The 25,496-nt window shown below is 41.7% G+C and overlaps 1 protein-coding gene across 8 annotated transcripts in view; it reads right to left on the minus strand.

Moving 5' to 3' along the window:
• The window catches only part of TBL1XR1 (TBL1X/Y related 1), a 172,888-nt gene that overhangs the window by 42,909 nt on the left and 104,483 nt on the right, over nucleotides 1-25,496 (minus strand). For all 8 annotated transcript variants that reach the window (XM_078147331.1, XM_020980625.2, XM_020980614.2 and 5 more), the window contains one exon: nucleotides 9,622-9,724. In XM_078147331.1, the coding sequence (XP_078003457.1) occupies nucleotides 9,622-9,679 (58 nt within the window). In that variant the 5' untranslated portion in view covers nucleotides 9,680-9,724. The remainder of the gene's footprint in view (nucleotides 1-9,621; nucleotides 9,725-25,496) is intronic.

Genomic DNA, 25,496 nt, shown 5'->3' on the forward strand with positions numbered 1-25,496 from the left:
CTCCCCAAGCTGGCAGTGCACATTCCTCTTGAAATTACTTAGCATGCTGTGCAGACGGAAATGACAAGATTTGGCAACAGACTAGATCTAGGGGTGAAGATTAGGAGTCAAGGATCAGAATGGTGACTGGAAGGTTAATGGTGCTCTTGACAGTAACATGGAAGTTTGTAAGTAGGGTGGTTTTTGGAGAAAATGACATGTTTAACTAAAGATGTCTCTGAGACATCCAGTTTACTTTTAAAATAGACACCTGATGATGTAGGACTGAAGCTCAGAAGAGAGGCTAGAGATCTGGGAGGCATCTGCATGGAAATGACCAATGAATCCACAGGAGGTGATCAAGTTAGCAGAGAACAGGCGTACCTGCCTCTGCCCCATTCTGAATTTCCTTCTGCTCTCTTTCTTGTATTTTCTTAACACAAAGTTTCTCATTTAACCTTGGCTTCTTAAAATCGACAGTCTTTCCTTCTTTATTGTTTACTCCCCCACTCCCACTCCACCTGCCATGTTCTTTTTCCCAGTTCTCAACTTCCTGGACCTACTACATCAGATACTGTTGATTCCCTTCTCCTCTTGGATATTCCCCATCTTCTCCAGGTGTTCATAGTACAGTGTTCCTTCTCCTCTCTCCCCCACACCAAACCCAACTGTGGGGCTACATCGTCTCCTGTGCCTCTGTCATTCTGAGGCAAATGACCCAAAAATTTGTGTACTAAGGCAGTAGCCCCCCTGAACTTCAGTTACTTTCTAATTGGATGTCCCAGAGAAATCTCAAACTCATCGTGTCCTACTTGGACACGTGCTCTGCTTGAGCATATTATCCTTCCCTAATAATCCATTCATCTTCCAGACTTCTTTATTTCTGTCCAGGATACCACCCTTCCTCCAGCCTCCCAGATTTGTAATCTCAGCTCATTCTCACTCACCCCTTCCACATCCAATCCATCAACAAATCGTGCTGTGTCTCTTCCCGGCCTCGCTCCCCCCACACTTTTCTTCTACTCACACAGTTACCAGCTTAAACCAGGCCCTTGCCACCCCTCCAGGAAATTACAACAGCCTTCTAACTGGTTTTCCTGCCTGGAGGTCTCTTGATTCTGGCATATCCTACATAATCTTCCTAAAATGTAGGATCTCTTCATGTCACCAACTACTCAAGCTTCAGTGGCTTCCTATTACCTCTAGGATAAAAAATATAAACTTCACACCTGGTTGTAAACCCCTTTCCACATTCATGAGACATTCTTCCCCTTCTCATACTCAGCAAATCCAATAAATCAGCTTCCCTTTGTTCCTCACCCAAGACCCTCCATCTCCCTGTGTCTGTGCTTTTGCCCTGGTGACTCCCCATGCCTGGAATTCATTCCCCCATTTCATCTCTACCTCAGAATACCTCTCTAAGACTCAACTCAAGCTCCATCTATTAAATGAAGCCTTTTCCGACCCTCCCAACTACTACTGCACTCTCTCCCAAACTCACTTATACTGTCTTTATGTTTCTTCTGTATTTATTCTTTCCATATATACCTGTCTTCCCCACTGAAATGTAAATGTATTGAGAGTAAAGATCTTCGTAGTTGTAGCCACAGTGCAAATCTGATGCATTTACTGGCTTGACTTTTCTCCCAATCTTGACAGTCCTTATCAATCCAACTTTGTACTGACTTCAACTGTCTCTATCTCCATGCTTTGTCAAACATCAATCCACCACAATTTCCACTACCCGCCCTTCTCCATTCAAAAACTCACCCACGTGTTGCTGAATGGTGCCAAAAGACACCACACACCACAATCACTAGGAGCACTACAAACTTATGTGACCTATTCTCAACTCTTCCCTACAGCAGCTCCAAAACCTCTCTTCCCAAGTCTTCCCTTTCCTTCCCCTCAGAGAGCCTCACCTCCTACTTTATTGAGAAAACAGATGCCCTTCTTCTTTTGTGCTCCCTCTCCCCCTACCTCACACCTCAAAATCCCTTGACATCATCCCTCTTCCCCATTCTATCTCCTTTACTCCAGTCTGATGAAGAGGCAGGGCCCTTCTCCTTGTCAAAGCCACTGTTACTGTTTGTACTGTATTCTTAATTCAGCAAATTGCCTCCACCATCAATCCCTCCTCTAATCTTCACTCTCCAACATCCCTCTCTTGCTGCCTACAAAAACGGCTAGCTCTTCCTCATCCTTACACTTTCACTATTCCCTCACTTACCTCTCTTCTCTTATTCACAGGTAAATTCCTAGAAAAAGCTATTTACTCAATCTTGCATATATCTTCTCTTTTTCTTCTCAGCCTCTTGCAATTTGGCAGCTAACATCACTCAACTGAAACTGCTCTCTCAAGTTACCAATATTTTCTTAATTGCCAAATCCAATAGCATCTTCTCAGATCTCATCATTTTTGACCTCTCCATGACATCTGGTCCCATTGATCACCTCCTAGATTCTTACTCCTCTAGGTTTTTAAAATGTTGCTCTCCTGGCACTTCTACCTATTGGACAGCCCCTTCTCATTATCCTTTGCTGTATAATCATCCATGTCTCAAACCCTATGTGTGGAAGTACCCCAAGACTGTCTTCTTTTTCCACCTGTTCTAAACGGCTCTCATCAGATCCCACAAGTTCAATTATCATCTCTACACAAGTCCCTAATCTATCCCTTCCTTGTGGGATTTTTGAGCTTCAATCCTGCATCACCCAGTACCCACTGGACACATCCTTTAAGATTTGTGAGAGGTATAAAAACAGAACTCATTAATTACACCCCCACCCCACCCCAACTACTCCATCCCGGAGTCATTATCTACTCCTTGCTCTCCTTCCAGAGGCAAAGCTAATCAGCTGCCAAGTTGTGTCAATTATAATTCCACAATAGCTCTCATTCAACCCTTTCTCTATTCTGGCCTTCACCACCTACCAGGACTATTACAATAGCCTCCTAGAGGCTCTTCCTGACTCAAGTTTCTCCCCTTTCCAAAGTATCCTGCACAGAGCTCCCAACGTCCTCTACCCAAAGTACAAGGTGGATCATGTCATATTCATGCTCAAAATCCTCCAGGGGACCTGCATTACCTTCAGGATCTAATACAAACCCCTCTGCTGAAACATTTAAGGCTCTTTACAATCTGTCTCCAGCCTACCTTTCCACCTTCCTTATCCCTGCCTGACTTGTTTCTTCTCCCGTACAACATTCGAACTTTTATCTCAGGACCATTACGGAAGCTCCCCCTGCCTGAAACAGATGCTTGTCCTCCCTCTGCTCCTAGATTCCCTAGGCTCACCAAGTTAAATTTGAGCATACACACCTTTTAAAAACTGAATTAACTCTATACAATAGCTCACATTTCTCTGTTCCTTCACTATTCAAATTGGTCTTTAAGTTCATTAAAAAAAAAAGAATGAAAACAATCTCTAGCTTCCTTCAGAGCTCAGCTTGTGAGCAGCTTTCTAGCAGGGCCTTTCCTGATTCCTGAAGCTACTGGTCCCTTTTCATTACTTACATCTCCTTTGTATCAGTTGGGACCCTGAATGTACATGTTGTTTTGTCTTTATATCTTTGCAGCCTTAGAAGAGGACTTGGCATACAGAAGGTGCTTAACAGATCCTTAATTGATTTAACTCCCTGTTTTACAATGTTTGCAATTTAAAAGGCTGTAAAGCAGTGCAGTGCTATGGATGTTGTTATATTTTTGAAGGCACAAGTATGACTACTTGTGATATAAGCATAAGAGACCTGAGACTGGTGCAATTAAAAGTCACCAGGGTTGCCAGAAGTAAATTTCTGAAAAAATAGTTTTTTCTTGGTTCCTTGGCTTTGTGCACAATATCTATTTAAACAAAAACGTATCAGATTAATTTTTAGACTTTATTTGATTACATCACTAAGTTCTGCACGTTTGTTCAGTCTCCTATGCTCATAGAGCTTTGTCATTTCACAACCGTAAAGACTTAGAAGCCATACTGATGTCAGGCATACTAACAGCTGAGTCCCCTCCACCCCAGTTCTGAGCAGCTGCAAAAAGCTTCCACTACAGGCAGTTAAGCTTGACCCAGACTGCTGCTAAAATCAGCTCTTACTGGTCTAGGGTGGGAAAAGCAGTGGTGATCTCAGTCCATTAGCAGCTGCATAAATAAAAGTCAGAGGAAGCCGTATTGCCTATTCTTTGCAGCTGCTGAGAATGGCAGCTCAACATGGACTGGGCTAGATAGTAATTATGGGCCAAAATATTAATTTTGTTAAAGAAAAATTCAGGTTGACCTATATACTAGGCTGGCTTATACCCAGTCACATATGGAATTCTTACAAGTAGAGCCAGGGAAATATATGACAACTGTGTACAAATAAAAACTCATTTGAAATGGGTTCCTTTGAAATATAATGTATATGATATTATAGTTTCCTTAAAAAGAAGGTCAAAGTGGGTTCTCAACTTTGGTCACATCAAGAAATGTTTTCTGAAACGCCAGCTATTCCTTTAGTTCTAAAGACTAAAACATTTCACTTCCCAAAACTGTCAAGGAAATTCTAAACAGAGGAATTCTGGAGATTTATGTACGTAACAGCAGTTAATTCTAAAACAATAAATTAATTTTAAAGTTCAGGATGGAGACGAGGGTGCTAAGTCAGCTCATTTAACAGCCAGTTTAAGATAGGGATGATTACATCCTACACAAGGCTTTTTTTTTCTTAAATTGTCAAAGAGTTCAAATACAATACCTACAGATAGCCTTATGAGAAATTATAAAAAAAAAAATAGAAACCTACAAATGGCCAAATACAAAAGCATCAGTGACAACTGAAAAAAATTCTTTAGAAAAAGAAAAAGTCCAAAACAAAACTGTGCTAATAGAGAATAAACAATATAGAATTATCTGATTTACTCGTTAGAATTTAACACAAAGTAGTCATGTTTATCAGTTGTTAAGACAATCAAATACATTCCTAACATCCTTCTGGCAGATATTAAAGACAGTATGGCAGATAAAGTCAATCTCTGTTTGCTCTATTTTGGCACATAAGATACAGTATACTGTGTGCATTCCACTTTGTTAAGCCACCCCAAAACCATCAAACCCAGTGCCAGGAAGTAGGAAAAATTCGACTGTGGGGAGTATAAAGCTATTGATGATTCTAAAAGGTACGGGGTAAACTGTACTTAAGAGAACAGTTCTCTTTAGATGCAAAGGAAAGAAAATACACTCAATCACTGCAGCTTTTATATCCAAAGGATTCCTCAAGAGTTTAGAGATTTCATTTGAAGTAACTTTTTTCTTGTAAATAAAAGGAAAAGTAAAAATATAAAAGACAAAAACCAATTATTAAGATTCTCTCATGGTTATATAAACCATAGTTCTTAAATACAATTGTAATCCAAGGAACAATTCCTCTAAGTTGCAATGACTAAAAGAAAGACAGGTTTCCTTGGCTAGGAAAACCTATTCCAAAAGTTATTATTCCAATAGACCTCCATGTGAAAAGAAAGGCTGAAAAAAGATGTCGTTAGATAAAAAATGCAGCTAATTCTTCCAAAGAAAGTTGATAACACTGAATGTGTTTTTATTGTATACTCATACCCATACATTAAAAAGTAATTTTTCAAAAAGTATGTATGTAGCCTCAACTGATTAACTTAAAGTCCCAGTAAAAACACAAAATAAGGATCACCCAAATTTAACACAGGCCACAGACAAAAACAATCTGTGCATTCCTTGCAGAAACGCGATACTGCACGTTTATATTACCCTGCCAGGTTTACAAAGCACTTTTTCCCCAATTCCATGAGACAGCCCATCATCAGTGGTGAAATATATGCACAGAACAATTAATATTTAAGGAATCTTTGCACTGGAAGAGTTGTACTTAATACAGTCATTTAAATGGCAAAAAAAAGGGTGAGGGGAGATAAATGGCAAGTCCATAACCTGTTGTTAAGCATAGGTTCCCAAAGTGGGCAACACTGACCCATGGGGCAGTGGTGGTTCTGGAATTATCCAGGGGGGTAGTATTTTTTTTAAATGATGCAAATTTCCAAAAAAAAAAAAAATTTAAAGGGTTAAAGAAAGTACATTTCCAGAGGGGTGTTGAGTCATTTTTTTTAAAGGGGGCAGTAGGCCAAATACATTTGAGAACCTCTGCTTACAGCCTAAGAGAAAATCATTAAAGAAAAAAAATAAGAATTTGCTGACATGCTCCTCTAGTGGTTTTTAGAAATACAATGTATCTGTTTTTCTGAAATGGTTCACATACAATTAAAATGCGAGAGACAGAAGAGATCTTAGGAGGTTTTAATCCTGAAATCCAGATCCTTAGGAGGGGTCCCATTTTTGCTACTCCAAAGTTTTACAACAGGGGTTCCCTACCTGTTAAAAGGAATAATAGTAACTGAGTTATTAAATTTCTTTCTTGCTTTATTTTTTTAACCTTCACTCAGTTACTCTATGAGAAAAGATTGATAATGGCAGAACAGAATTAACCGATTTCATCAAACAACACGTAAGACTGCCCTGGTCAACAATGTGTAGCCAAGTTTCATGATTAATACATTAAAACTAACACAAAAGTTGCCAATCTTCTCTATACAATTTGGCCAATGACCCACATACGACAGTTGTTCTCAGGGAAATAAGGCACCAAATATAAGTCACGATGATTGTGTAATCAACACAAACTGGGTGTACAAAAGCAAAACCCAGACTATTAAAAAACAGGAACAAAGAACACAGGATCACTTGCTCCATGTAACTCGTAGCAGACCACCAAAAAGAAGCTGATCAGAGGAATATAGAATGGTTGCCACCAAGTAAAGCTGCCCACAATTTACAGTCAAGTCTACTGTGGGTGTGGCTCAGAGCTATATTCCTCTTAATCTTGACCCAGATCCAGCTTACATGTATCTTCTATTCTGCCTCATTTCCTAACCTAAAGATGGACTTACTCCACAAATATTTGAGAGGCTATACTGTGTAAAGTGCTCTAACACTGCTTGTTCATAACATTCAGAAGTCTTTTTCTTCTCTCAGACATTCCTAATGTTCTCATCTCTAGTCTTCTCATAGAAGGCATAGATTAGGTGGCAGTCTTTGGGCCCAGGTGAAGTAGGCTACATTCCTGCAAAAATGATACAAAATGATGGATGACAAATCCTATTAGCCCATGGGGGAAAAAAAAGTAACAGAAGATAATATTCTCAACCAAGGGCTTGACACCCACCCATTTATGTTAAGGACAAAGAACAGAATAGAGAATCAACTTCAATAATACATTGATTCATGCTACAGCATAAAATGTACATAACTAAAACAGGGGAATAGTAACCAATGACAAATCTGTGAGTTATAATACAGCACCAATTTCCACACCAACTTCTCATAATCTCCATTATGCCTGTCCCCATCCCCCACCTTTTTAAACTACACCTAGTTAGAAGGAAAAGGAATACTCTTAGCTGTGTCATGGAACATAAAAGTTTCTTTGGATATATTCTGAGAAGCATCTTTAAGATGTTTGGGGAGGGAGATTTAAGTCTAATGAATAAATCTGAGAAATAAGTCTCATGATGTTTGTGGTACCGCTCTCTCATTCACCGTGAAAACTCCCTGGGGCAGACAGAGGCATTACTTATCTTTCTGTATCTGGTAGCAGGAAGTCTGCCCCCTTTTTAGCCCCAGCAGGCCTGCCCTCTACCCTGCTGCTATGCATACAGGGTGCACCTGCCTTCAGAACTCATGAAGCTTAACTTTCATGCTGGGTTCCCTCATCAAGTTGTTGCTCTGCAATCAAAAAGCCTCCAAGTTGTGGCCTGACCAATGACCCAACTCTAAGGCTCACACGCACAGAACCTATTGTAACCCTATAAAGTAAGCCTCCTCATGTCCGTTAAGTCCTATGTAGGGACTGTATCCCTTTGAATCAGAGTTTCTCTCACATTCACTAGCTATTCTGGAAATTTTAGGCCCAAATCAGGTATGAATACAATGCAGTGGGGCTGGTTTGTTTTCCTTAATAAACCTGAACTACATTTTGACAGACATCCTATTTCAAATACTACGGCCACTTTAACCAAGACGCTTTTTTTTTCCAGAACAACCTTTGAAGAGACATTAGTAGCTACCAAAAAAAAAAAAAAATCTGGGAAGAGCCAAACTGAAAACTAGGCTAGGGGGAAGAAGAAAGAGAGAGAATGTACAATGGGAAGCAAACTTACTGAGGTGAGTGTATTTGGGGGCTGCTTATTTGTCTAAAGGCTGTTACATAAATTGTTCCCCTGTCCCTGAGGGTCATACTTTCCCCTACTCCTATAGTATATTACCCCAAAGCTGAAAAAGTTTATCTTTCTATAGGTGGCTTTACCGTAAGACTACACTACTTCTAAAAACAATTATTTTTAACATTTGTTTTTAAAACTTTTGAGTTCCAAATTCTCTCCCTTCCTCCCTCCTTCCCCCTCCCCCATTAAGAATGCACGCAATTCCATATAGGTTATATATGTGCAGTCGGCAAGATACTTCCATATTAGTCATGTTGTGAAAGAAAACATAGACCCTCCCCCACCCCCCAAAAAAAACCCTCAAGAAAAATAAAGTTAAAAAAGTATGCTTCAGTCTGTAAGGACTAGACCACTTAAAAGTAAACACTGCAAAAGTTCTGAGTCTTATCCCTTAGAACTTTTAGCTTTGAGGTTCTGGACTACTTGATGACTGCACCCTAAATGTACAACCTGAAACTTCTCTTGAAGTTATATAACTCTTCCATTATTCCTTCCCTATATACGTTTTCCCTCTTACTTCCAAGCACCTGTTAGGATGTCCCTTGAAAACATCCTTCCCTTATTGCCACTTTTTCTTGATTCAGTTCTGATCACCAGAAAAAGGGAAGCACGCATGGTCACATGTTTAGCCGAGGCCTCAGGAGAATTTACTTGTATAACATGTGCTTAACGATCAGAGTGTCCCAAGTGAAGAACTGGAAGGGCCCTAAAATCTCAGAGTCCATCCCCTAACTTTTACAGATGAGGTTATTAGGAGCAGATCCTGAATTCAAAGCCAAGCCTCTCTGACCCCAAATCCAGCACTCTCTTTACCTGATATTGACATGCATGTCTATATTGAAATTGACAGCAGAAATACATAATGTTTTCTATATTCTTCCATACTTCAGGTTTGATAATTTAATCCAATGGGATAACATGAAAAAATGTTGATGGTTAATTAGGCTGCCTTTGCATAATGACCCCAACACTCCTAGTGCCTGGTACATTCTAATTCTTCTCAAAAGTCGGCTGAGGATTCTGAATAAAAATGGCCAAACTCTGGAGAACAGCAGCCTTATGGTGAATATGCATTTCATAATGTCTCCCAATTGGATCAAAATCATAGAAGTCATCTTTAAATTGGGAAAGCCAAAGTTTTTGCGTCAAACATATGCCTGAGATGATTCCAATATATTTGAAAGAGTCAGAGAGTTAAACCATGCAGTAGTACATAGGCTAAAAACAAATGGCAGTCCATTCATTAAAGAAACATATAAAGTTGAACAATTTGGACTGGTACAGACGTCAAATGCATGAAAGATGATTGAGAATATTAAAGGAATTTGAGGCCTATTTATTCCATATAAGTACTCACCTGACTCTTGCAAGTATCTATATACCAAGAAGTTGACCTCATCACTGCTTATACTCATCTTTATTCCCACTTAAACCATGAGGTCACAACACAGGATATAACCCTAAAAATAAAACAAAGTAAATTATTTTCTCAATTATTTTAAAACAATGTAAGAAATGATGAAAAAAACTTCTAATTTAATTGCTATAAGGCGAAGGTTATCTAACATCTGTTAGCAAATGCTGATAAACAAAGTAACTTTAGAAAATTATTTTAGAAATTACATGACCAAGCCCTGCCCATTCACCACCTCTCCTTCTCCCTCCTCCCCCCCAACACCAGCCAAAGGCATGCGGCATTGTTGACATACACAAAGCAGCCCCAAAGGGCGCCTGGAGACCCTTCTGTAATTCTGTTGTCGCTTCTGTTCAGTTGTTGGTTTTTCTTGGCAAAGACACTGGAGTAGTTTGCCATTTCCATCTCCAGTGGATCATGCAAACAGAAGTTAAGTGACTTGCCCACGGTCACTCTGCTAGTGAGTATCTGAGGCCTCATTTGCACTTCAGTATTCCTGACTACATTAGTACAAAACCTAAATACCATGGAGGACTGAACTTTTTTCCTTATTAGTGAGATGTCATGAATCTGAATAATTAAAAGAAAGTAGTCTTGCATTTTATGAGAATATGGTTAAAACCATTTAGATGACATAAAGAACTATCTATTAAATCATCCTCACTCACACTGAAGAATTGTTTTAAGAAATAGCATTAGTGTCCTAGAGTGCATACAGGAGAAACTGACTTAGTGTTACACTCCTACACTGAGAGCTCCCCATACTCCCTTCTCCTTCTCTTTATCAATGCGTTCAACAAAAGTTAAAGAACCCTTAGAGTAAATAGTAAAATCAAATGGTCTTGGCATAGTCACTTTTATATACTTTAGCAGAACTAGTGCAGGTTTCGGAAACACCAAAAAATAACAATGGATGGAAAATGTAACAAATCAACAGATATAAAAGAGTTCTTTAAACTAGAACAATTAAGTTTTACTTTCTCAAGCACACTCTTTAGGGCAGAGACTTGTCCTCAAGAGGCATTCATTTAACCATATACTCACAAAAGAAATGGGTATGTTTATTTTACAAAGGATGGTAGAATTTAGCAGTCTGCACTTTGATGGTGATGAGTAATGGTGGTGGTAGTGATGATGACGATGATGATGATAAAGGTCTGCAAAAAGTTTTACATATAACATCTCCTTTTATCCTCATAACAACCCTGGGATCTGGGTGCTATTAGTAACCCCATTTTACAGATGAAGGAACTAAAGCAGAAACAGGAAAAGTGACTTGGTTCAGGGTCAACAGCTAGTGTCTGAGATAAAATTTAAACTCAGATCTTCCAGACTTCAGGCCCAGAGTTCTAACCACTACGGCATGTTGGAGTCCTCTTTGCCTCTTTAGACTACAGATTCAATTGCACACTTCCAGACCACAAGCCTAGAGGCCCAATTTCAATCCATACAAGCCAAATGAATTACAAAGCTCAAGAGATGTTTATTTGAGCCTGAACTCCAGGACTAAAGGTCAAGCTCCCCCAGCACTATGTGGGTTCCCGGAGGTAGGCTTGAGGACACTGGGGGTTGGGGCTGCTCTTATCCCTTCCTGCCCTCCCTACACAGGATGGCTGTCTAAGAAAAACAATCATGCCATAATATCCAACCCCAGTCTCATCTGGATGAAACTCAGTACTTAACAAAATGGAATGTGGCTGATAAGACAGGTACAGGCCAGAAAGAAAGATTTTTAAATGCCAAGCTAAGAAATTTTTATTTTCACTACAAGATAAAAGGAAGCCACCAAAAGCTTCTGAACAGGAGAACGAATGGGAGCATCAAAGCTGTTTTAGGATGATTTTGACGTGCGTGAAGAGTATTTCAGACAGGGAAGAAAGCAGACGCAGAGACTCCATGGGAACTACTAAAGGTGATCTGGTATAGTATAAAGAGTGCTGACCTTGGAATCAAGGAGATTTGAGTTCAAATCCTGCCTCAGACCAGAACTGTGTATGTGATGTTGGGCAAATCACTTACCCTTTCTGAACTCAGTTTTTTCATCTGTAAAAATGGAAATTTATTCAAGATGTTATCATGAGAAAATCTACAGGTAAATCAGGAAGTTTAGAGAGAAAGATGACGGGTTCAGTTTTGGATATATTCAATTTGAAATGTGGATGGCACTTCCAGTAAAGAGTGAAAGCAGGCAGTGGATGATTTGGGGATTCTAATTCAGGGAGAGAGATTAAGGTTGGATATACCAATTTGGGATTTATCTGCATATTTGAGATTACCAAGGGAGAGATACTAGAATAAGAAGAGCAGCACACACATGGTCTATTGAGGGGCTTGTAACCTTTTATGGGAGACTGTTAATAAATAATAACAACAATCGCTAGCATGTACATAGCACTCGAAGGTTATTTACAGATAAGGAAACAGGTTCACAGATATTAAGTGACTGGCCTGGGGTCAGAAAGCTAGTAGGTGTCTGAGGAAGGATTTGAGTTCCGGTTTTCCTGGTTCCAAATGCTCCCTTATTCACTGTGTAACCCAGCTACCTAGCTCCAGGGAAGCAGGCGCACGTACAGAGGACAATCAGATCTGAGCCACACTGGACCTGAGGGGCCATCGTCAAGTCCACATCTAAAGATACTCTACTGACTACATGACCTGGCAGGCCAGGGTCATGGGTCCCTGTGCTTTCTATCATAACACATTTCTTACAGAAAGAGCCAAGATTTCAAAAGGATAAAGAAAGTCCTTTTTTTTTTTTTTTGGCTAGGCAATGGGGTTAAGTGACTTGCTCAGGGTCACACAGCTAGTGAGTATTATGTGTCTGAGGCTGGATTTGAACTCAGGTCCTCCTGACTCCAAGGCTGGTGCTCTACCCAATGTGCCACCTAGCTGCCCCAAAAGAAAGTCTTAAAGAAATACATATAGAGGTGTTCATTCAATAGGATGGACAAACAGGCTAGATCAACTTCATTGTTTCACCAACTTAAAGACAGAGCAGCCTAATGCCTGGTATACTCTCCTCAGACTGGCTGTCCTGCCCTCCCCTACAAAGTTTACGGTTTCAAAGAGCACCCTTGGGAGAGGCAAGGTGAATTATTGGAGGTGGTGGGCCTCCACCTCAAGTGACATTCAGTTATATTCTCAGAGGTCATTTCAGATTGTCTGGTCCTCATCTCAACCATCTTGCTAATTCCCACCAGCATTCCCTGACACAATGATAAATTAATTTATTCTTAACTTCGGGAAATGATCGGTGAACATTAGGGATACAACGATGAATAAGGCAGATCCTTGTCCTCTAGGGGTTTCCTCCTTAATGTATTTATGGGCAAAGTTTGAATATCATTCACTTCTCTGAGGTCAGTTTCCTCATTTGTAAGTGAGGCTAGCTGTTCACGGACTTTCCTCCCACTCTAAACCCTATAAACCAATGACTCCCCTCAACATCCCAGAGAACAAAGTAACACCTGACAAGCTTTTTGAGGGAGCGTTTGAAATAATCACTTGTTCAGAGATACTGAATAACTTGCACAAGTCCCCAAAGACCCAGGCATGATCAATTAGCACACACTCAAGGCTTATCAGGTGGATCGCAACATGAAGTTCACTTTGGGAAAGTAAAAAAATACCTCTCATGAAAAAAGGTCAGATGCTACAAAGCTTTAATTTCTTCATCCAGTCCCATTTTAATTTGTTTATCCATGCGCAGAGACCTATTCCACGTCTCTGTAGCCTCAACATCCTGACCCGGGTTTATTTGTGTACTGTCCCCATACCAAGTAAGTTATGATCTCCTTATCACCATACACACACATAAACACGTTAATTAATTTTGAAAAAATTCTCTCTCTCCTTATTTTACAAAAACAATTTGGCCCAAAAGCACTTTGAATGGACATCTGAGCGATGCACAGCACAGCTGGAGCTCAACTGTGATGCCTTCGACTTTAAAAATCCCTAAGCTACCTGTTTTTAAATTTCATCACCAAATTATCAGCCAAACCCTGGGAGGTAAGACTGTATTAAGCACACACAATAACGACCACTGAATCCCAACTTAGAAAAACCTTTTAATGACAAGCATTTAAATTTCCTGGACACCAAAGCAGGGGTCTTCAATTAGCTGATTGCAAAGCTACACCCACCTGAAGTTGCCAATCAACTGCTAAATCCTGTTGAGTCTTACCATTTTTGTCCTTGTCAGCTCAGTAACTGGCGCATACTAGATGCCTGACAAAAGCTTGCTAAACGACCCATGCTCACAATTTCCTCATGAGGAAGGAAAGACAGTATTATCATCCCCATTTTATGGATGGGAAAACTGTGGTTCCAAGAGACTAGAGAACCTTATTCCTACTCACACCATTCTCCTGCTCAACAAACTCCAGCGGCCCCCTACTGCCTGCAGGAGCAAACACAACACACAGCTGGTACTCAGGGTCCTCCCCGCGCCAGCCCCTCCTGCCTCGTCAGCGTTCTCACACGTGGCTCTGGGACAAGGACTCCATCGCACACGGGCCTCTGGGCTGATCCCTTCCTCCCAACTCTTATGCCTTTGCCCCGGCAGTGCCCCATGCCTACAACGCTCTCCTCCTCATCTCAGCCTCCTGGACACAAGTACCACGTCAAGTCTCACCTTCCAGCAGAAGCTCTGCCCAACCTCTCTTAATTCTAGTGCCTTCTTTCTGCTGATTATTTCCATTTAATGCTATACAGATCTCACTTGTACATAGTTGCTACATATGGTCTCAACCCATTAGACAGTGAATTCCTTCAGAGAAAGGACTGGCTTTTCCCGTTCTTCATCTTCTCAACACTTAGCACAATGCCTGGCACACAGTCGGTACTTAATAAATGTTTGCTGACTGAAAGACCCTGACCACCTAGACTTCCGCCAAAGCCTCAGAGGCCTTTCCTTTCATACCAGTCCTCTCCTCTTCAGACTAATGAAGTTCCCACCAGCCCGATTCAGCCTGTTGTCACCTCTCACCTGGACTATTACAATGACCCCCCTGACCAAGGTCCTTCCCCTCTCCGATCCAACGTCCAAACAACTGTTTAAATGATTTTCTTAAAGCTAAGTTTGCCATCAGTGGTTTCCTGGGACCAAATTAAATATTCTTCCCTTGAAATTAATCTATGTCCAGCCAAACAAACCATCTTCCTTGCCGTTTCTCGCACACAACCTTCCATGAGCCATCTGTTTCTCTGAGAGCTTTCCTGCCTCGTCCCCATCTTCCATCCTTCTCTCTGAAGACATCCTTCTTGTGCTCTTCATCCAGCTACCATCCTTAGGCCATTTCATCAATTCTTAGGGTTTCAATCATTTCTATGAAAACAACTCTCCAAATTTACCTTCTAACTAAAGTTAAGAAGAGGGTAGAGTGCCAATCAGTTGCTAAATCCTGATGAGTCTGACTCTACAATATAATCTATACACCTTCCCAATTGTAATTCAGGTCTTCATTACCTTTGGGCCTAAGAGTCCTCTGCATTTTAAACAAAAATCGGATTTGGTTACCCTACGTGTTTTATCAGAGAAAATGGGGAGAGCAGCATGGATGAGCATGAAGGTGAAGAATATGAAATGGTTTGGGGGAGGGACTCAGGAGCTTTTTAGGAGACGGAGGTGTGGTAAGAGGGAGGTGAATTTCTTTGAATTTTAAAGATCCATTTTAATCAAAATATTATTTTACCTCTCCAAAATAACAGAAAGAAAATTAAGAACAATCTGTAAAAGTTGCAGAGGGGCAGATTTTGGCTTATCCAACTATGAGTTCATATTTACAGCTAGAAGGCTCAGAGGTCAGAGGGTGGCTGTCTAATCAGCTCATTTTATACACAAACACACCAAGCTGAGGGAGCCTAAGAGACTTGTCCAAGCCACACAAACAGAACCCCAGGTTGGCTGTGAGTACAGGCTCCAGGTTTAGCACTGTAATCCCTACACAACCATGAGGTGACAGCTTTACCAAGTCTAACAAGCAGAGCTCTTCAAAAGCCCAGAAGGCAGTCGGCAGCTCTTCCTCGGAGGGCTTCAAGGGAGGACAGATGACTTCTTCAGTAAGTAGCCAATTAAATAGGGTACATGTGTTTAGTTTAGACTAACCAGCTTGGCTTCCAAGGTTCCTTCTAACTCCTGAGAGTCTATGAATCTGGGATTTAACCCATCTCACTTTATAGTCAAGTACAATGTAAGAAATGCCCTTACAACACCTACAATTGTGCTTATGATGTCACAAGGCTACAGTTCTGCAGACTGGCAGGAGAAGGAGGGCCACACTGCTGCCCCTTGGTTTTGCCCATTCTGATGCTGCCTGTTTGGGTTCAATTTCACCTCCTCCTCCTACCAGTCTGGAATCAGCCCATCCTCTCAAAGGGAAGGCTGCTGAGCAGCCAGGGTTCTGCCCCTGAAGCAGCAGCCTCACTTTCACAGCACCTCTAGTACATCCCTTACAAAAAAGTAAAGGGAGAGGCAAAATTTGTGCTGAGATTTGGGGTTTTGTATCGATGGTACTGCCAGGATTTTTGTATTTGTCCCTTAAACAAGTTTTCTCTTCCTTCTATTCCATCAAGAAAATTACTGACCAACTATTAGACACGGAGGATGAACTTCCCTCAAAAAGGGGAAGACGAAAAGATCAAGAAGCCTCTAGGAAAAGAAGGCAAGGGGTAAATTCTGGGAAATGCCCTTGGCACTCTAAGAACAGAGAATGGAGGAAAAGGAGAACCTCTCCCCCAACCATAGCCCCAAGTGTATTTTACTAAGCACTTAATTATACTGAACCCTAAACCCTCTCCCCTCTTTCTCTGCCACTGTCCAGGGCATCACAGGCTTGGGGTCCATCCTCAACTTACCAACCTCACAGACCCACCCATATTCTCTCAGTGCAGGTCATCACCATCTTGTCTGGACTGCTGCAATGACTCCGAGTCTCTCCCCACTCCCATTTCTCTTCTCCATTCAGCTGCCGAGATTTTTAAGTGTTGGTTTGATTGAATCCCACTCCAATAGCTCCCTGTCACTCTTTTTTTTTTTTCACAAAACCCAGGCCCCTTCTTATCTCACTAGTCTTCTTAGCTCACTCCCTACCATTTGCTAGATCTAGTCTAGTTCCAGTGCCTACCTGAGGGTCTTCAAACACATGGTCCCTCATCCCTGGAAGGCTTTGTGCCCCCTCATTTCCACCTCTTGGCTACCCTGGCTTCCTTCACAATGCAGCTCAGATACCACCTTCTACAGAAGCCCTTCCTACCCTTGGCATATATCTTGTATGCACCTAGATTATGTCTTCTTCCCAATTAGAATGCACGCTCCTTGAGAGCAGGGACACTGTTTTCCTTTACATTTTGGGGGAGATATCCCCAGGCCCTAACACATGCCTGGCACACAGTAAATACTTCATAATGTTTACTGATTCAGCCTCAGTTTCTTCAACTATAACACAAAGGAGTTGAAATCTAAGGTTCCTTCTAGCTTTAAATTAATGACCCTATGGGTCTGGGACCTGGGACCATATCTTATCTCAGTCCCCTCCTACCTCAGCCCATGTAACCTCAGGCAACTCATTAAATTTTAATGGATTTCAGTATCATCTATAAAATGGGGGATTGGGTACGTGACCTTCCAGTACTAAATCTATGCCCTTATGTTCCAGGAGAGTTTTAATCATTACTCATAGTTTCCTTCAAACCATGGAAATTATTTCCCTACTACATCTTAGAATTACAGCTATCAAGCTGGAAGAAACTTTGGAGCCACCATCTTGTCTGATCTTTCTTTTTATGGAGGAGGAAAATGAGGTACCAGTAATCAATGTTGGAGGTACCAAGTGACCTCAGGCCCACCCCAGGCCTAGGGCTCTTTCCACTGGACATTGACTACCCTATCCTATTTGGGATCCTTTGTTTTCTTCCCTAATCAGGACTTACTCTAAGTTCTAGCTCTTGGGCTATTTTTCTATGATTTCCATGATTTAAACCTTCTGCAAAGGTTTAAGATGTTAGTTTGAAATGGTTTCAAGCACGGTACAACTGAATCTAGGGATTTACAAAAGCTTGACCAGCTTTCCATCCAACAGCATATCCCAGGCTGGACAATGGACATTCACGAGCATCCCCTTTGGTTGTTCCTGTTCCGACACTTAGTGAGGCTGAGCATTCTTTTAAGGGGCTCTGGATTACATTCTGGAGGCTGCATAGTGTTCCAGGTCTTGGGGAACTGGGGGGAGCTCATATTTATACAGCACTTTCAAGTTCACCAAGGCCTTTTACATATATGAGCAACTTCATCTGATCCTAATAACATTATTACAGAAGCACTATTACCTCCCATTTTACTAGTTAAGGAAACTGAGTCCGGGAAAACGTAAATTACTTGCCTATGGCCACAAAGGTAGGAAGGAGAAGAATCAGGGTCTGAACTGAGGTTTTGCTGACTCAAGTCAGCAAGTTCAAAAAGTTATTTTTGCTAGTTCAAAAGAAAATGACAAAAGTGTTTAAATTGGCTAATGTTCAGAAATGAATGTTGAGAATATTTCTAAAGAAGCACTTTTGAAAAAAACTCACCAAAACATTAAAAAAACCCAAAACCTAACACTATCCATTTCCTAGAGATCAAGTGACAAGCAACCTTGACTGTATCTTAAGAACTCTTGGGTCCCATCTTGTTTCTGACCAACTGTGTGACCATAAGCAGACACTTAGTGACTATCAGCCTCTTTCCGAACCATATGATAGATAAGGCTGAACTAGATGCTAAGCTCCTATCCTGACCTAAAACTGAGTCTATTCTAAAGCATCAAAGTGCAAAAGCAGCCCAAAGCCAAGCGAGGGTTGGCTAAGTCACCCGGGACAGACAGCACTGTGGACTGGGAGGATGAGAGGGTCATTGTGCGACAGGGAGGCTTCCTGGGAAACAGAACCTGACTTGGACCTGGAAGGATGAACAGGAAGGTGCAATGTAGGGATGGAATTCCAGGCCAGTGGAATAGCAGAAGTTAAGACAAGTTGATGTCATAGAGCAGCAAGTGGTTATGGCAGCATTTAACTGTTACTGTTACTACTCCTGTATCAGTGAAAGAGCACACCAGATGGTGAAAGTGAAATGGAGAGCAGAACACCAAAGAGGAGTAACTCTCAAAGACACATAAAATCTCATGAGCATGCACACAGTGAAAATACATCTCAACTTAAGACCTAGGTTGAATCTTAGCTCTATGTGGCCTTGGACAATTCATTCAGCCCCTCTGGGTTCAGTTTCCTTAACTGTTAAGATAAGGGAATTGGGCTAAATGATCTCCAAGATCTCCCCTAACTCTATATATCCTATGAAGAGGGCTAGCACCAACAGATGGGGAGTTGCCAAGAAAACATGATTCATGGTTGACATCCAGTGTGTCCCTCTAGGGATCAGAGAATCCCACAACTTGTTTGGGAAAGAGTTGGACAATGCTGGAAAAGTTCAAATCAAGAAATAGATGCCCTGACTTCATTCCAACTGAGTGCTAGATAGGAATGGAAAATAATGCCAAAGAACTAATGATGGACTCCAGCTTTCTGCTCTATTAGGCAGGAACCAGACATGTGGAATAAAATGATCATGACAGTCTACTAGTCTGACACTCCAAGGCAGCTTTAAAAAGGACCGAGGAAGATGAGTGGGTGAGAATTCTTGCAAATAATGAATTACAGAAATGTGCACAAGGGTCCTTGACTACACACAAATTCTTTTTCTTTGGACGGCCATCCTGAAGGGTATCAGATAAATACAAATACCGCTAGTTGTGAATTTTGTGATTATTAATTCGAGATTTACATTACCTATGTGTTATTTACTTATATAGGTCTCACTTATGAAGGAGGGGGCATTTATGTATCTCAAAAAGTCCTGTGTTTAAAGGTCTGAAAATATCCAATTATGAAGTACTAATCCCATAAAAGTCAAAGGAAATCTTTTAAAGGTTCAGTTTTTCAAAAAGGAGTTTCATTAAGTGGTTATTTTTTTTTAACAGCAATGAATTGCTTAACATCACAATCCTGTGCACTTATCATATACTGCAGGTAAATACCCTAATTAGAAAGTGATGAATCACATAAGGGTCATAAACCCAAATCTGATGTTTTGTTGAAACTTTCCCTATGTAGGTTAATGATGACTAAATTTTAAGGACAGTCTAGGAGCATGAACATGAATTGATGGGTGTATTTCAAGGGAAGAGTACCAAGAATGATGAATGAGAAAGAATAGTGGTAGAAACACCATGCCGAGATCTTGCAGGGAGGGAGCTACTCTGCCTAAGGATTTTGGTAAGAAAAAGGACAAGAACAAAACTAAGCACACTGCCTGTGACCATGCCATGTCCCCTCCTGTTAGTCACCCCAGGCACACCGTCTGCTGAGCCCCATGGAATAGAAGGCATGACAAAGGACGGAAGACTGGCTCCCTTCCAGGCCACCTTACGCATGAGGCTTGCTTGCAATTTCATACTAAGCACGCCTTGCCACTAAGGCCATTCAAAGTGCTCCAAAATATACAAATGGCATCTCCATCATGTTCAAGTTTTACAGTCACACAGGTAGTAACACAGGCTCCAGAAAACTTTCAAAAACCCAATGGGGAACTGAGGGAAAGAGCTGGGTTTTATATTGCTGATGAAAATGTTGGCTAGGTGCAGGACCTTCCTGATGCAGGCAGGTACACAGCAACCTCTGAAAAGCAAAAGACCCCACTGGTCTGCTGTGTCTGCTGTCAGAGCAGCATGCAGAAAGTGACCAACAATTAAGGAAGCAATCAGGCAACAGCCAACTTTGCCACGGAAATCGCTGCAAGGATTCTGATGTTGGTCACAGCCTGACACAAAGGGCTTAATTTAAAATGCATGTTAGCTAAAGCACATCTATGTTTTATTTGATCTACTCTGCTTCTCAAGAGTCAAAGATCTATCACCCTTTAAAGATAATATTTGAATGTGACTTAATAATCCTCACCTGTGTTAAAAACCACAGATAATATTTATGAAGTGCTTTCATATGGTCACATACAGTCAGATATACCCCCACAAAAATCTATTTCTTTTTCTCCCTGGTTACTGTGCACTCCTTCCTCCCTTCTTTCCTTCCCTCCATGCCTCCTACACAAGTTGCTTTTTCACATTTAAATGTTTCTTTAATGAAACATTTTGGAAGAAACCTTAGAGCAGAAGCTCTTAACCTGAGATCCTCATTTGTTTTATTTTTTACTTTTATGATTGTATTTCAATATAATTGATCTCCTTTGTAAACCTATATATTTTGTTTTAAAAACATTCTGCAAGGGGATCCATGACACGAAAAGGGGGTAATCTTCTTCGACACCCTCCGCCCTCATTTCACAGATAAAAGAACTGGGGCTCAGAGAGACTGAGTGATCTGCCCAAGCCCCCACAGCTTCTAAAGAGCAGTCCTGGGCCCTCTGAGTCTGTCCATGACATTTTTTCCATTGCTCCATGGTGCTTAGAGAGTTTTACAATGCACTTCTACAATCATCGCACCGGAGCCAATCAACAGCCACAGGAGGTGAGTGCGACAGAAATACTCCTATTTTACACAGGAGGATATGAAGACACCCAGAGGCGGAGTTCCTGGTCCCAGATCTCTCCTGAATCGTGCTGAGCATTCGAGCTACTGCTACATCAACACTGCCTCGTGCTCTTTATTGTTATGATCATTCGTTCTGTATTGTTCATTCAACTCTGAGGTCACATCTGAACTCGGGAGGATGAGTCTTCCTGACTCCAGGCCCCACAACTCTACCCACGGTGACACCCAGCTGCCTTGTGAAGATAACCCAGCTACTTCTTCACTATAAATATGAATTTCCTAAAAAGTAAGTTTCAAAGCTCAATTCCATATTAAAACTTATTTTCTTAGGAAATTTGATTATCAAACTGTACATTTATTTTGAGTGGAGTAGAACAAATTTTGAGGGTTAGTAGAACAAAATCAGGAAAATTTAGGTCGCTGAAAACTGCAGGTGGTATAGCAAGAGAAGGACCAACTTTGATCACTACAAGCTAATTTAGCTGTGGCAGTAAGCAAACGACTAACCCCTCCCTCCTCTGCTATTACTGAAATAGGTAACTGGGGCACCTGAGACAAAGCCTTACTGGCATTTAGCCCTATGATGAATTGAAAAATGGGAGGTCCCCCCCACTCCGTACACAATACGACCAGTGCAGTGGCAAACTGGAGAGCCTTTCTATCCGGATCCTCCCTCTCCTTTCTGGGCTTTTGGGACGCTATTATCTCCTGGTTTACCTACTACCTGTCTTATGTGGTTCATCATCCATCTCTTCCTTCTTCTACATGCCTGACGTCCATATCAGCTTCCATGGATATCACCTCTATGCAGATGATACACAAACACAGGCTGAGCTGCTACTAAGCTCCAGTCCACATCATAAATGCCTACTGAACATGTCACACTCGATGTCCTGGATGCATTTTATAATTTTATGTTCCAAACTGAACTCACTAACCTCCCCCTTCCAAACGTCCCACTGCTGGTCCAAGGCACCACCCTGCCAGTTTCCTAGATTCCTAACTTCAGCTTTATCCTCCTCACTTCTCCTTCCCTTCATACAGTCAATCAGCTGTCAAACCCTGCTGTTTCTGCCTCCACAACCTTTGGCCCCTACATCTCCACTCGGACAGCTATACCACCTTCGCTCAGGTCCTCACCGCCTCTTGACTACATTATGGATTAAATTTCTCCTTGCAGTCCACACTTCTTCTCAGTCGTACCAAAGTAAGCTTTCCTAGGTGCAGATCAGACTCCTCTCCTTCATCAAGTCCTGCATCCCTTCTGTTTAGCTTTTAAAGCCCTTCACAACCTTAACCCAGCCTATTTTCTCCAACCTCACTGGAAGTCACTCCCTCTTCTCCCACCTGAGCCACCTTGGCCTTCTCTCTGTTCTTAGCATGGCACACTCTCCTCCCTCCCACAAGGGGCTCTGTAAGGAAGGCATCCCCCTCGAGTCCCTCCCCCACTTTGAGGCTGGGTCTACCTGAAAATGGCCAGCAAACTAAGAATGGTCTTTACCCTTTGATAAATTAATGTGTTGTATCTAAAACCGTGAAAACCCTTTTGCGCTCCCAGGCCTCACAACATCAGGAGGGCGCGCCAGATCTGACTCTCGGGCTGCACACAGCTGGAAGATCTCTCCTTCAAGATGCAGCTCCAGCAGTCTTTCCTAATGCCCCCTCAAATGTGTCAGCAACTGCTCTCAAATTATCTCATACCTAACTACTCTGTGCACATTTGGGCTAATTCCCTTTACATTCACGGTGCATGTACTTACACATGCCCGTGCTGTCTCCCCCTGTTAGAACGTCAGTTCCTTGCAAGCAGGCATTAGTTCGTTCTTTGCATCTGCATTCCCAGTCCCCAGCACAGTGCCTGACCCACAGAAGGCACTGTAAACAAATACTCGTTGCCTGATCTTTGGCAACCCAGAGACGGCCATCAAAGGCCCACGTAGTCTGAGGGCGCTAGAAAAGAAGAAGAAGATGTTTCTAAGACCAGTTTACTAGGATCTGATGGACACAGGAGCCATGAATTTCTGCTGCAGGGAGGAAGACAGCTCCTCATCCTAGGTGGGATGCCCAAAGGAGTCAAGGAAGCTCAGGGCACCTGGGGCAGAGGTCACCAAGAGGGCAGCAACTCCCTCCCTTTCTTTCAAATGACTTTGTTTTATGTCGTCACCCTTTATTTGGGCGCATATGCTCCCCCACCCCACCCCAGAGCAGACTTTCTCTAAGTGCCCCATGCTACCAGTACGCAGGGAATTACCTATGAGCAACCTGACTGGGGAGCGAAGGGTGCTCAATTTATTTCTGGATTATAAACCAACCCCCTTAGATGCTTGGTATTAATGCTGAAAGAAGCAAATGTCTTTAATGATGATCATACAGTAAAGACAATAATCAACCAATATCTATTGAGTATCTACACTATGTACAAGAGATACACTGTAATTAAACTGGGCAAGACTTCATGTTGGGAGCCATCTGGGAGATTGTCTAAGAAGGGAAAGAAACAAAGAGCAGGTATAGGGGTGGGATGGCCATGTTGAGTGGAAGCAAGCTGATAGCTGACACTCCTTTCACAATCTTGGCTCCTACATACCTTCCAGACTCAGTTCAAAATATATAGTCACACATTCATGATGCCAATCATACCGGCAGCTATTCCCTTTTTCATCTCCCATCCCCTAACTGCAAAGTGGTCCCCCATTTTTGGAAACTTCTCAAAGCATGGCTCTAGAGCCACCTCCTAACACAAGGCCTTTCTGGATTTTCAGATGGCCCCTTATTAGCAACGGTTTCCTCCTGAAATGACTTTGATTATGTTATATTCGATAATCTGTGTACACATGCTGCCCCTCACCCAGAGTGGAGTTCAAAACCAAGAAAATGCTTCCTTTCTATCTAGCCTCAAAGGTGTCTAACAAGTTGAATTAACAATTACACTTCATTCCTGTAACAACTTTCGATAGCCTTTAAGAAAATATGAAAATAGGGCAACATGAAATATAAAAAATCCAAACTGAAGCATAAACATATCTATAATATAAATACTAAAAGCCCTACAAAATGCACACTAGCACTAGAAGACGTGTGCTAGCAGAACTTACCTGACAACAAAATCATTTTGGTAATTCAACAATTTAAAAACAAAAATTCTAGGATGCATTTCAAGACTAGCCCACTGACCTAGTTCAAGACTCAATTCTCTATTACCAAGTGTGAGAGCCAGACTCCAGCAGACAGTTAAGGAAAAAAAAAATCTTCTAATTCACTTACCTTACCCATAAAGTCATTCAAAGAGGCAAGAGCACTCATACCCCCCCCACCCAAGACAAAACTGTTTAAGCAGACAATATTCCCCCCCTCTTTTCCCTGCGCAGGCCCATAAAACCTGAGACGCCTGTACTCCTCTCCATCACACAGTGCTTCAAGCTACCCAAGCTTGCCAACTCCAACAGGTACATTCCTGATCAAAGTTAACTTTGCTTTGGTGAAATCATGACAGGTGACTGTGGGGCTAATCTGATACACCAAATGATGTCTGGTCCCAGAATAACTGCAGCATAAGAAGAGGAGGAAGAATAAAGAAGAAATTAAACCCTCTGGGTCAAAAGAGCATTGGAACAATTTTTACACATATACATTCACAGATGATTGGTTATTTGGTTTGGTTTTGGAGAGAGGAGGAAAGAGGTTGTTTCAGACCTATGATTCTCCCCTCCAATGGCACAGGTGAAAGGTGTCAAACAGGGGTGTAGAGGGGGTGTGTGTGTGTGTGTGTGTGTGTGTGTGTGTGTGTGTGTGTGTGTGTGTGTGTGTGTGTGTGTGTGTGAGAAAATGAGAGACAGAGACAGAGAGAGAGAGAGAGAGAGAGAGAGAGAGAGAGAGAGAGTGTTGGGGGGGAGGGAAAAGAGGGAAATATTTGACAAAATAAAAATACATAGACCACAGATAATTTTAATATGTTGTTTTCTAGGTCACTGTGGGCAGGCAGGGATTTTGATGTTTGGTTTAGTGGCCCCATTTCTATTTCAGTTCAACACCATGCTTCAGGAAATTCCAAGATTAGGAAATCCTTCCACCACCCAGAAAAACTATCCTATAACTGATAGTTACAGTGCATTGTCTGGGGATCCTGAGAAGTTTGGTAACTCGGCCATGAACAGTAAGACAACTACTATGGATCAGGGGCAGAACATGAACCGAGGTTATCCTTACTCTGGGACTGGCCTTCTCATCAGTGAGTCAAG

The sequence above is a fragment of the Phascolarctos cinereus genome, unplaced genomic scaffold (assembly GCF_003287225.1).
Source record: "Phascolarctos cinereus isolate Bilbo 61053 unplaced genomic scaffold, phaCin_HiC Scaffold_7;HRSCAF=346, whole genome shotgun sequence".
Lineage (NCBI taxonomy): Eukaryota > Metazoa > Chordata > Mammalia > Diprotodontia > Phascolarctidae > Phascolarctos > Phascolarctos cinereus.